This window comes from Jatropha curcas, chromosome 4 (genome assembly GCF_041381405.1).
Source record: "Jatropha curcas cultivar XTBG-Jc1 chromosome 4, XTBG_Jcur_1.0, whole genome shotgun sequence".
Taxonomy (NCBI): domain Eukaryota; kingdom Viridiplantae; phylum Streptophyta; class Magnoliopsida; order Malpighiales; family Euphorbiaceae; genus Jatropha; species Jatropha curcas.
Window position 1 is genome coordinate 669,549 of NC_143154.1, and position 12,499 is coordinate 682,047.

The following is a 12,499-nucleotide window of genomic DNA, read 5'->3' on the forward strand; positions in this document are numbered from 1 at the left end:
GATTGAATGTTGTGTCAGACCTCTTGCTTTGCATGCATCTTTCTTGATTGTCTTCCTTTCTATCTTCAGCATGTTTAGCGGTGTGAACCCCTAATCGATTTTAAATCATCTGCCCCAATTCTTCAGTAACTTCTTCCATGTGTTGAGACCTATTGGTGGGTGTAACTGCTCGAAGCCATGGACCAAATCTTAATTGTGACTTCATGTTATGGCCTCTGCATGGCATTTTTTCATAACGAAAGCTCACCCAATTGAATTCACCTTGTGCTTTTCTGTTATTAAATCCCAATAACAAAGGTTGGGTGACATTAACATTGGCCTTAAATCTCAGATATCGTTGCCATTGATGGGCTTCATCCTGCCTAAGATCAACTTCTAATAATCCCCCAAATAAGTTACCAATTAGAATTGCATTAGAGCGATTCATTTGGCTTGGGGACAGACCATGAGCTTGAATCTAGAGAGGGGATAAATTGAAATTAATATCATTAAAAGCAATGTCTGGTGGCCATTCCTTTAGAACTACATGTTGGTTTTGAAGTGTCCAAGGTCTTCCTGCAACAATTCTTTGAACATCACATGCATTATGGAAAGTAAAAACAAAGGTGTTTACCTCTGTTAAGTACACAGAGAAATTCTCCTTACAGAGATAGGCTTTAATCATAATTTCTTTTACAACCTCCGCACTATACTTCCTAGACGTAATAATTTTCCCAGCAAGCACATTCTTACTATTAATGCTTCTATTATCTTCTTCAATTAATGCTAGCACTGGATTGAAATCATGTGGTGCCAAGTTTGGTTGGTGAGAGGCATTAACCATTAGTGCAGCTTTGTCCATAAAGCAAGAAGACGAAAGGAAGGAAAGAGGGACACACAAGTAAGGAAAAGGATGAAGAGGTTAAAGGACAAAAAAAATAACGGAATTTGAAAGAGTAAACATGGAGGTGGAAAGTTGAAATGGCAGGGTACAAAGGGATAACAGGAAGACCCTAGAGTAGAGAGAAGAGCTCTCAGCAAATAATACTATAATAATCTTATAATACTAATGTAACTCACAATTATTTATAATATCAAATATTCATATAATACAATATTGTCATATCATGATCAAGGCTCTCAGGTCATAGTATCCTTAATCTACGGTTTAAATTTCAAACCGGAGAAGACTCAACCATCCTTCATCATATATCAATTTTAATCTCAACATAATATTAATTGAAATTATATCGGTCCGTACAAGTACTAATTGAAATTAAAATTATAATTATACGATAAAATTGCAAGTTTAAGGTGAAATTTGATTTAAAATTGAGTTTTGAATTTCACTTTTTAAAATTATAAGTTCATTTGAATTATGTGATTGAATTGCAAATATTAAAATTGACACTTTGTTGATACAAATTGAACTACAATTCCAATTTATAATACATAATAAAATTAATTTGGTACCATATAGGTGTTGTGCTACAACATATTCAGTTGTTGAACTTAAATCGACCTTCGAACTGATAATCTTGATCCAATTGTGGTTCATTAAATGATAATATTTGTGTGTCTTATATATAATTAGGCATGGCCGGTTCAGTGAACCGCCGGTTCCAGTTCACTGAACCGTCGGTTCGAGATTTTTAAAATTTTGAACCGGAACCGACCCTTGAACCTTCGGTTCCTGTCCAGTTCCGGTTCCAGCACGGTTCAGCACGGTTCCGGCGAACCGACGATTCAAATTACAGTTCTGATTCGGTTCCGGCATTACGCAAATCTTAAAAAAAATAATAAAATTTTGATTCCGAATTCATGAATAAATAATAATTTTAAAATGTTTAAATTTTATTAACTAGATGAATTATTATAAATTTTAAAAGAAAAACTTCTATTAACTAAGAACTATTATTACATTAAATTTACAAATTTTGCTAATTTACTAATATAAAAAACTATAAATGGAATATAAAATTAATGGAATGAGTTGGAAATTATTATTTTCAAATACTAAGAAAATTATTTAAAAAATCAAATGAAGTAAATTTATGAATGGAAAAATTTGAGATCAGAGAAAGAATTTGGAATTGGATGTAAGAAAATAAAAAATAAACAATAGATAATTCCAATATTAAAGAAAATAAAGCAATAGAAAAAATAATGAACTATAAAAATTTGAGAGAATTTTGATTGAGAATAAGAGAAGAGTTAGGATATAATTGATTGTGAAATAAAAAATCATCAACTCATCATATTTATACATGTTTCTCATTTATTAGTTTTCCAAATTGTCACTTATAACAGAAAAATAACAACTATATTTTTGGATAATTTAGTAAATTACAGTAAATAAATAAATAAATGATTAAAAATGAATAAAATTTATTTACTAAAAAATAAATAAAAAACACCTATCATATCAAAAACTATCCGTTACACTCTTTTTTTTGTACATTTGAAAGTATTTTTTTTATATAAATCAACTATTCATGTACCGTTTTTTATATAAATTAAGTCAAAAAATGTGTATTTTTTTCACAACTTTTTATAATTATGTACCTGTAATACCCCGAATTTTTATTTTCGAAATTTTTGAATTTTTATTAAATCAAAAATCATAAATTTTGGCCGTGTGGGCTGCAAATGTAACACAGTCTCAATTCGAGCCCAAATTTTCGAATTGGGCCTAACCCCAAAATAGTTCATTAGGAAATTTTCGATTTGAGAACAGTTAAAATTTTCAAGAAATAATATGAAACACCAGCGATTAATCCATTATAAATATATATAAATTAATCATTCTAAATTTAAAATCATTACTATTAATATTTTTATTATTATTAAGTAAATGGAGGAAATGTTATAGAATCTAATAAAAATAATTAAAATAAATCGAACCGGACCGAGGAATTAAATTGATTTTTTGAAAACTACACGAATAATCCGAAAACCAAGCGAAAAACCTACAAACTGAGCAAGAATCGAGCCAAATCATTGAATTAGACCGAACCAGTTCGGATCGAACCGGAATGGTCTAGAAGCGTTAGCCTTCTTTCTTTTCTTTCTTTTTCTTTTCCTTTCTTTCCTTCTTCTTCTCCAGTCGCGCGATCCCTCCCTCCTCCCTCTCCTTCCGTCTCCGGCCACCAGACTGACGATGGTGGGTGGCGATCGATCCCTCTCATGCCACCGGTCACGTTGCCATCCTCTTTCATGTCGATCAGGCCCTCAGCAGCGACGACGCGAGCTCTTCCCTGGCGACGCGACTGCCTCCTCTGCACCAACGCGATTCTCCGGTGAGGCTCGACGGTATCGGTGATCTTCTATGGCTTAGCTCGATAGGTAATGAATCTTCAACAGTTTTATTAATGGTTTGATCACCGGATGGAGATTTGAGAAGAAATTTAGATCTAGTTTTCAATTTGCGTTGATTTAGGATTTTTGACAAATTGGGTGTTGAACGGTGAAATTGATTTGAGATTTGGGTTCCTTATGTAAAATCGAGTCAAATGGCGTGAAAGGCACTTGGTTCTGGGCATCCGCGACTACCCGGCCACCGTGTACGGCGGCGGAGGCGGCGGCCCGGCGAGACTCCGAGAAGGACTTAAAGAGGCAGAATGGTCTCCTCTTCGGGCGGATCACAAAAATCAAATCCGATTTTTGATCGGTACATTGTAAGGCCTAGTTGCTTGTTTTCGTTATAAATTTCGAAACTTGAATTAATTAATTAATTGAATATAAGATTAATTGAATTAGTAAAAAATTGGAAATTTATGAACATCGATTACAAGGATAATAAAGATTTTCACCGAAAATAGAAATGCTTAAATTCAAATTAATACGTAAATATCGTTAATTATGATTAATTATATTATAAAAGGGAATTAATAATTATAGTACAGCGGTGGTATAAGAACCGGTCTAATTAATTATGCTACTCTCATTTTAATATTGCTAATATTATTAATATCATCATTATTATGCAACACTTAATTTACTAGCGACATTTGTCTAAAAGATATAAACAAGAAATAAATAAACAAGAGTAACGAATTTATATATAGTTTAATAAATAAAATACCGACTAAAATTATTGTCGTTATGAATATCGTATGAACAATCGTATTATCATTATTAATATTATTACTATTATTAGTAATATTAATATTTTGATTAGTATTATCATAAAATATTACTTAACAAATAACTAAACGTTTTATCTAGAGGCGATAAATTAGAATAAATAAATAAGGAAACTCAATATATATCTATAAATACATATATAGTTTAAATTAAGAAGTGAATTAAATGACTGGTAACCAAAACTAATAAATGAATGTAAACTGCATTTCCCAAATTAGAATTCTCATTTAGAATTTTCTTATTATATAGATATTTATAAAGTGTCGGCATGTGAAGACAGGCTGGAACCGCACAATAAGGTAGTCCTTTTAAGGACAACAAAAAACTGTGAGTAATGTTAGATAATTCGCCTCATCCGCCTGCATTCATGCATTCACGGTTAAATGTTATCATGCATTATTTTGTTGAATTGTCATATTGTGTTGCACTATTGTTGATATTAAAAATTGCTTGATTACTTGTGATATGATATTACTGTGCTTTGTTTGTGTGGAATTAGGATGAAGTGGGTCACCATGGGTTTGAGAGGACGGTCGGTAAAGTATGGATCATGATTATGATGAAATTGTGAAATTGGACCGTCGGCCGGGCAAATGGGAGATCGGCGCCCCCGTGTGCACTTGATGATATGATATGAATGATATGGAAAAGAAAAAAAAGAATGTAAAAAAGAATGAGAGGACTGATCATGTGAGGATTAGACTGGTCGGTCAGAATGGGGGATTGGCTCCCTGGTGCACACGTTTGAGAGGATGGGCTGTTTGAGAGGACAACTCGTCGGGGGTTTAGGTGACGCCACTGACTAATTTCCACATGATATGATTATATAAAGGTGATAATAATTGTGATTGCTGTTGTATTGCCATTTGTGTGACAAACTGCATGCTCATATAACCAAACGGGTGATCACATTAAAATATTTTAGCATTTGTATGATTGTGTAGGGTGAGAGGGTTATCTAATCCTACTCACTGAGTTTAGTACTCACCCCCTCCCCCCCCCCCCCTTCCAACCCTTCCCAGGTAATAGATGGAAGAATCCTGGAGTCCAATCGAACGAGATACGGATCGATAAAAGTAATAAGCATTGTACTGAATATGTAAATGCAAAGGATAGTAAATTATGGAGTAGAGTTCCGTAATTGTATTCCAAATGGGTTGTAAATGAATAAATAGAGTATAGATATTTATTATATGGATTGTACTTTGGATATATTTGTGAAAGAAATTATTGGGTCTGAATCCACAATTGTGAATAGAATGCGAGTTTAAGTAATACAGGCTTACTACGGGCTTCGAGGGCCTTAAGCCTACACAGGTCCTAGTGCCGGTTCGGCCCACGGAAATGGGTCGTGACAGTACCGTTTTACTTTTCTTCACCATAAATCAAATCAACTACAATCAAATCAAGTGATATAAATTTTTTTATAAAAATTTTAAGCTACAATTTTTTGTGTATCCGGTTCGAAACGGACCGGAACCGCCGGTTTCGGGCCGATTCTAGTTCATATTTTAACATTCACATGAACCTTAACCGGCCCTTGAACCGCCGGTTTCGGTTCAAAATTATGAACCGCCGGTTTCGGTTCGATTTCGGTTTGTCTACAATACAGTTTGGTTTCGGTTCAGTTCCGATTAGAACCGAACCGGTGGCCATGCCTATATATAACCATGTTTTTGGCCATGTCATCAAGCAATAGATTTTCTTCAATGCATTTATTATCATTTAGCCCTCACCGTTTACAATGTCATTTTAACATGGTTACTATACTTGCTCTAAAAGATATATAGATTATCATATATATTTCAAATTCTCATTTTTCAGCATATGATAAGGGTATTATTGACATTTAACTTTGCAGAACTATTTATGATCTTAATCATAAGTGGTAATCTAATTAGCATCGCCCTATTTATTAGTTAACCGTTATTAACTACAAGCAATTATAACATAAACAATTTATTAGTTAACCGTTATCAACTACTAGCAATTACTATTTGGTAACACAAACAATTTATTAGTTAACCGTTATCAATTATTAGCACAAGAACTTACGGTATATATTATATTTTTAATTTTGAGGAGATTGGCAAAATAAAAAAAAAAAAAAAGGAAAGAAATTTCTACCATGTAAAATTGTTAAAATCCATCCATGCTTCTCAACTATGATTTCAATCTCCCCTCTTCCATCATTCTCTTTCCATAAACATGATTCATGCCAAGACCAAAAGTGATTGAAGTTTTCATGGGAAACATAACATAAAACGGGCTCTAAAATGTATAATAACAATCATAACAACCAAAAAGAACACAAAAATCCATCAAATGCTGAGATGGCAAGATCCTATTTGTCCATCAAGGACTCAAAGTCAAGAGACCCTACAAAAGCCCAAGTGGGGAAGAGCGCATAGGAGCGCAATTACAGTCAGCACAAAAAAGAGTAAACTGAAAGCAACGTATAAACCCACAAAAAAGCCCAACAACTCAAACTCTTAAGAATAATTTGAAATCAGATGCGGCGAGCCACATGCCAACTAAGTGAGTTACCGTTATTAGGACAAGAAAGGAAAGTCATCGTTAATCTCATGATCCAACGGTCATATTTCACTAGCCGTTTGATTTGAAAAAAGGGAAAGAAAAGGGAGAGGGTACTGACTACCTATTTCTTTTACCCGTTGTTGTTGTGTCTTTTATTTCTCTATCTATATCTGGGTTTTGTAGATTCAGTTGCCTTAACGTTTCTTTTAAATGCACTGTAGTTAAAGTTTAAATCTTTAAGGTCTCCTGGGCTTTCTTCTTCTTGTTAGTGGGTGTGATTGTTCCTTCAGATTTTTTTATCTTTGTTAATTTGATTCAAGAAGATATGAATTTATCTGATGAGAACAATCCTAACATCGTCAAACCCACAACTTTTCAAGGTAAAGAAGTGAACTTATGGAGTTTCTTGAAGTTTGACAGAGAGTATATGCTTTTGAACATGAAGATCTGATATGGGTTCTTGTTTTTCGTTTTCTTTTTCTTTCTTGAATTTTTAGGAGGAATGGAGATGGGTAACAGAAAGTTTGGGCAGGAGATTAGGCACAGCAGAAGAGCTTTAAATGTGTTAAATCAGAATTTTATTGGAGCAAAAGCATATCCTTGTGTTGTTAACAAGAGAGGATTGACTGAGTAACTTTCTTGAAACTAGATTTTGAGTATTCTTTCTTTCTTCCTTTTTTACTAATTATTCTGAAGAACAATCTTTGATTTTCTTGTATATTCAGAAATCATGGAGTCTATGAAAAAACCTCACTTAATCTCGCACATCGACCAATTACAAGGTTAGAACCATGATCTTTATGTTCTTAAAATCTCTTTTTGTTTCGCTGATGAGGGGGAAAAAAGAGCATAAAGAAACAAATAATAATAATAATAATAAATTTACATTTGAATAAATACATCTTTTACCACAAGAAAGAAAATAATGCCTGCAACTTAACTGAGTTAATGATTGAGCTAGAGACAAGTTTTTTTTTGTTTCCCCCTCATTTTGGCAAACCCACTGATGGAGGCTCTAATTTTGATTGTGTGATTTGAATTTTCCCATTTTTAGGAAGTTTGCTGCACAGTTGTCAAGTACACATCAGCAATGTCCCCAGGTACCATCTCTTTCTCTATAGAAAGAAAAGATGGATCCTTACATGCATCTTGATCTTTATATAGTGTTAATTATTCTACTATTCAAGAATGGCAAATTTAATTTCTGGGAAAATAATGTTAGCAGGAGGCTAAGAAGCACAAACCATCAGTTCCAAGCACAAATGGATTTGGAGACTGTATATTCATAGATGTTGAAGAAAATAAGGCAGCTGCAGATCATCCAGTACCAATGTTTTTAGAACAAACAGAAGCAATCCATGATGAAATAGATCAGATGGTAATCTCTCTATCTCTCTCTCTCTCTCTCTTTCTCTCACTCTCTCTCTCTCGCTCTCTGGTTATGGGGCTAAATTCTTACTTTTAGAACTGTAATTGATTTTCTGAAATCTATCAGGAAGAGGTTGAAATGGAGGATATAATTGAAGAGCCAATTGTGGATATTGATGGCTGTGATGCAAAGAATCCACTTGCAGTTGTTGATTATGTTGAAGATTTGCATGCCTATTATAGAAAAATTGAGGTAAATAAATATATTTATTAATGACAAGTTCGATATTCTGTGCAGTTCTTCAAACTTCTTTTCTATTAATTTTGAAATCAAAGTTCTGTTAAAATTGATTTCTCCAAAAAATTAAAGGAAAATAAAAAGAATTAGGTTAGTTTAAAATGATTTTGTGTAAATTATCTTGGCAATTATTTTGTGAGTGATGTTTCAGAAATCAATTTGTGAAAATCTAATGTTTTGGAATAATTGCCTGTTATGGCAGCAAAAATCTAAAATTTCCACCTTAGTTTGATGACTAATTAACAGCTCAATTTGTGCAGAATTTTAGCTGTGTCTCCCCAGATTATATGGAACAACAGTTTGACATTAATGAAAAGATGAGAGCTATATTGATTGACTGGCTTATTGAGGTAAAAAAAATGTTCTCCCCACAAAAAAATAATTAGCTATTGAAATGTACATAACTTGATTCTAATAACATTTGAAATTCTGAACAGGTGCATGACAAGTTTGAACTCATGAAAGAGACATTATTTCTTACGGTTAACCTTATCGATAGATTTCTATCACAACAACCAGTTGTGAGAAAGAAGCTTCAATTGGTTGGACTGGTTGCTATGCTATTAGCCTGCAAATATGAGGAGGTTTCTGTTCCAGTAGTGGGAGATCTAATCCTTATATCAGATAAGGCCTACAATAGGAAAGAAGTTCTTGAAATGGTAACTTTTCTTTATCTTGATTTTTGAAAATTGTATCAGAACTCTAAATTAACCACTAAACATTTTCATTTTTCACAATCTGCAGGAAAATCTGATGCTTAACAAATTACAATTTAACATGTCATTTCCAACACCATATGTTTTCATGCAAAGGTTCCTCAAGGCTGCTCAATCTGACAAGAAGGTGAACAATTTCTTCCTTTAATAAACTTGCATAATTTATTTAGTTAGATTGTGTAACTTATTTTTTTAATTTATGACCTGAAAAAACAGCTTGAGCTTCTTGCCTTCTTCTTGATTGAGCTTTCTCTGGTGGAATATGAGATGCTCAAATTCCCACCTTCTTTATTGGCGGCTGCTGCAATCTATACAGCTCAGTGCACTATCTATGGCTTCAAGCAATGGAATAGGACTTGTGAATGGCACAGTAACTATTCAGAAGATCAAATTTTGTGAGTTTCTTTGCTTACCAATTAGCATCTTTCTTTAGATTCTTGCAAAGGAAAGTGCTAATGACGTTTGTTTCTTGGTTACAGAGAATGTTCAAGATTAATGGTTGCTTTACACCAGAAGGCAGGGACAGGGAAACTAACTGGAGTACACAGGAAATACAATGCATCTAAATATGGCTATACCTCAAAATCTGAACCAGCAGCTTTCCTATTAGAGCCTCAAAAATAGCAGGAGGGAATGTGTACAGCTTCTGACTTCTTTTACTTGATATTGGGTTGGTGAGGATCTACACAACAATAATCAGCAACTTTTTGGTTGCATCTTAGGAATTTATTGATATTTTGAATTTTTAAGCATTGCAATATCTGGCTGTTCGATGCTGATATTTTCTCACTGTAATTTTCTTTCAATGGAAAAGAATAATTTTATGACACCTCATTGTATCTTTTCATCTTTTCTCTCTTTTACTCGAGCATTAAAGAAGTGTTTGAGAGGTGTCAAAAATTAATAACAACAACCAAACCTTAATCTCAAACTAGTTGGGTCAGATATATAAATCCAAAATGAAAATATTAAGATACATGTTTTAGAAAATTCCGCACGTGTTTGAAATTATCAAAAATAACGGTGTCGAATACGAATACGATATGTATAATATGTGGTTGGTCTATTCAATAACCATATTGCTATGATTGGCAAGGCAATTTGCTCCTCATATTATTATTTCCATATTTGATTTCAAGGTTCATAGTCCTGCATAAAGTTGAGAAATAGTGTTCCTACTCAAGGAGTTGCAATGAAATTTAAACACCGTGTGCATAAATATATAATACAGTCAAAAACCAAAGGAAAAGAAGTTGGCAATTTCCAATTTTCCTCCATTAAACTAAGACCCCGCCAAAAAAACACCAACCCCGCCGCCACTCCTCTGATTGGTTTTGGAGTGCAAGGAAAGTAAATAAATAGTAAATACACTCTCAGTACTTAAACGGTATCGTTTTTTGTCTTCAAAATTTCACCAACCACCTACCTCAAATAAATTATGCTGAGTGTTATTTTGAGAAATAAAAATTGGCCCTAAATTGTAATAATTAAATTAATAAATAAAAATTCTTGTTTTTCAAAGATTATATGAAAAGTTCGAAGCGTTAATTTAATCATAGTTTAGAGGTTTCATAATTTTAAAAAGTAGACATTTTTTATATTAGTTTGATCAATTTAGAAATAAATTATTTTTTTCTTTTTTATTTTTTAGAATATAATTTTATTTTTATATATTTTATTTAATTTGTTAAATGTTCAAGTTAGCCTATATATTAGTCTCAAAGATTCAGATCTTTTGCACAATTGAAACAGAACATTAACTCCTCTGCTTAAAAAAGCAGTATCTCTGTTTCTCTCTGTTATTTCCTTTCTCAACAACTATGGCAACAAAACTCACCGCATCGCCGAACTCTCTCCTCCTCCAAAACCCTAATCGTCAACACCTCCTAAAACCTAATTCCACCACTACGTTCTCTAGTTTCTCCACCCAAAACAAATCCATTTCAATCAGATGTGCAACCACATCAACAGCTCCCGTTTCTCCAATCCCAGCCCAAATCCAAGATCCCGACCGTGTATTCAATTTTGCTGCCGGACCAGCCACCTTACCAGCCAACGTCCTCAAGAAAGCTCAAGCAGAGCTTTATGACTGGCGTGGATCTGGAATGAGTGTAATGGAGATGAGCCATAGAGGGAAAGAATTTCTCTCTATTATTCAAAAAGCAGAGGCTGACCTCCGCACACTCTTAAATATATCTGACGATTATTCTGTTCTGTTTCTCCAAGGTGGCGCCACCACCCAGTTCGCCGCTATTCCATTGAATCTGTGCAGACCCGATGACCCAGTTGATTTTGTGGTCACTGGGTCATGGGGCGATAAAGCATTTAAGGAAGCACAGAAATTTTGTAAACCCAAGGCGATTTGGTCTGGGAAATCTGAGAAGTACACAAAGATTCCGTCTTTTGATGATTTAGAGCAAAACCCAGATACTAAATATTTGCATATATGTGCAAATGAAACAATCCATGGAGTAGAGTTTAAAGATTACCCAATTCCTAAAAGTGGGCTTTTGGTGGCTGATATGTCTTCAAATTTCTGTTCAAAGCCTGTAGATGTATCCAAGTTTGCTGTGATCTATGCTGGTGCTCAAAAGAATGTGGGTCCATCTGGGGTTACAATTGTGATAATCAGGAAAGATCTGCTTGGAAATGCTCAAGAAATTACTCCTGTGATGTTAGACTACAAGACCCAGGCAGATAATGATTCTCTCTATAATACTCCTCCTTGCTATGGTATTTACATGTGTGGTTTAGTATTTGAAGATCTTTTGGCACAAGGTGGGTTGCATGAGGTAGAGAAGAAGAATAAGAAGAAAGCAGAGTTGTTATATAATGCAATTGATGAAAGTAATGGGTTTTACAGGTGTCCAGTTGAAAAGTCTGTTAGGTCATTGATGAATGTGCCTTTCACACTTGAGAAATCTGAACTGGAAGCTGAGTTTATCAAAGAAGCAGCTAAAGAGAAGATGGTGCAGCTTAAAGGACATAGATCAGTTGGAGGAATGAGAGCCAGCATTTATAATGCAATGCCTTTGGCTGGTGTTGAAAAGTTGGTTGCTTTTATGAAGGATTTTCAGGCAAGGCATGCTTGAATCTTTTGATTGACTGAAATCAATTGAGACTCCAAAAAGTTTCCCTTTATTAGTTTTTTTAAGAGGCTACAAAGGCTTCTCTTGTGTTAGAGATATATAACATTTTTGGGCTTTTCCCTATTGTTTCTTTTCTGTATTTTTTTTTTTTTTTTGAAAGTTATTTCTTTTCTTTTCTGTTTGATTGATGGTCTCAATGAATGTTGTAATGTTAAACTATGTGCATTACTCTCTAGTATTATTCCATCTCATGAGCTCAATCTTTACTTGATGGCTTGAACTCGATAGATTAGTAAAATTTAATTCAACTTTTGACACTTGCTGTAATTGTTGGTAATCCTAGGCGTTCCAAGGCAATTACTATA

General features: G+C 33.8%; 2 protein-coding genes and 1 long non-coding RNA gene across 6 annotated transcripts; all 3 read left to right on the forward strand.

Annotated features, from left to right (window-relative positions):
- The first annotated feature begins 3,047 nt into the window (after positions 1 to 3,047).
- Positions 3,048 to 5,385, forward strand: LOC149496597 (uncharacterized). 3 transcript variants are annotated; one of them, XR_016320349.1, is made up of 3 exons: positions 3,055 to 3,656; positions 4,375 to 4,452; positions 4,625 to 5,385. It is a non-coding gene; the product is annotated as an uncharacterized LOC149496597 (long non-coding RNA). The 3 variants fall into 3 exon arrangements; XR_016320350.1 differs by having other exon boundaries at positions 5,148 to 5,385; XR_016320348.1 differs by having other exon boundaries at positions 3,048 to 3,656; positions 4,375 to 5,385.
- A 1,411-nt stretch (positions 5,386 to 6,796) lies between these two features.
- Positions 6,797 to 9,874, forward strand: LOC105628552 (G2/mitotic-specific cyclin-2). 2 transcript variants are annotated; one of them, XM_012209984.4, is made up of 11 exons: positions 6,797 to 7,043; positions 7,161 to 7,293; positions 7,389 to 7,445; positions 7,718 to 7,763; positions 7,886 to 8,041; positions 8,159 to 8,284; positions 8,590 to 8,679; positions 8,767 to 8,988; positions 9,074 to 9,172; positions 9,262 to 9,440; positions 9,525 to 9,874. In XM_012209984.4, the coding sequence occupies exons 1-11, from the start codon at positions 6,989 to 6,991 to the stop codon at positions 9,667 to 9,669; spliced, it is 1,308 nt and encodes a 435-aa protein (XP_012065374.1). In that variant the 5' UTR covers positions 6,797 to 6,988; the 3' UTR covers positions 9,670 to 9,874. The 2 variants fall into 2 exon arrangements, with proteins under 2 accessions (XP_012065374.1, XP_012065375.1); XM_012209985.4 differs by having other exon boundaries at positions 6,799 to 7,043; positions 7,889 to 8,041.
- Positions 9,875 to 10,767: 893 nt separating this feature from the next.
- LOC105628551 (phosphoserine aminotransferase 2, chloroplastic) lies at positions 10,768 to 12,380 on the forward strand. The gene has a single exon (XM_012209983.4). The coding sequence runs from the start codon at positions 10,866 to 10,868 to the stop codon at positions 12,135 to 12,137; it is 1,272 nt and encodes a 423-aa protein (XP_012065373.1). The 5' UTR covers positions 10,768 to 10,865; the 3' UTR covers positions 12,138 to 12,380.
- The last annotated feature ends 119 nt before the right edge of the window (positions 12,381 to 12,499 follow it).

What these genes read in the sequence shown, in the direction of transcription:
- LOC105628552 (XM_012209984.4), top strand. Translation starts at nt 6,989, where the DNA reads ATGAATTTATCTGATGAGAACAATCCTAACATCGTCAAACCCACAACT. An exon ending in ATGATGAAATAGATCAGATG is followed by an intron (nt 8,042 to 8,158) that starts GTAATCTCTCTA and finishes GAAATCTATCAG; the next exon opens with GAAGAGGTTGAAATGGAGGA. An exon ending in TGATTGACTGGCTTATTGAG is followed by an intron (nt 8,680 to 8,766) that starts GTAAAAAAAATG and finishes AATTCTGAACAG; the next exon opens with GTGCATGACAAGTTTGAACT.
- LOC105628551 (XM_012209983.4), top strand. Translation starts at nt 10,866, where the DNA reads ATGGCAACAAAACTCACCGCATCGCCGAACTCTCTCCTCCTCCAAAAC.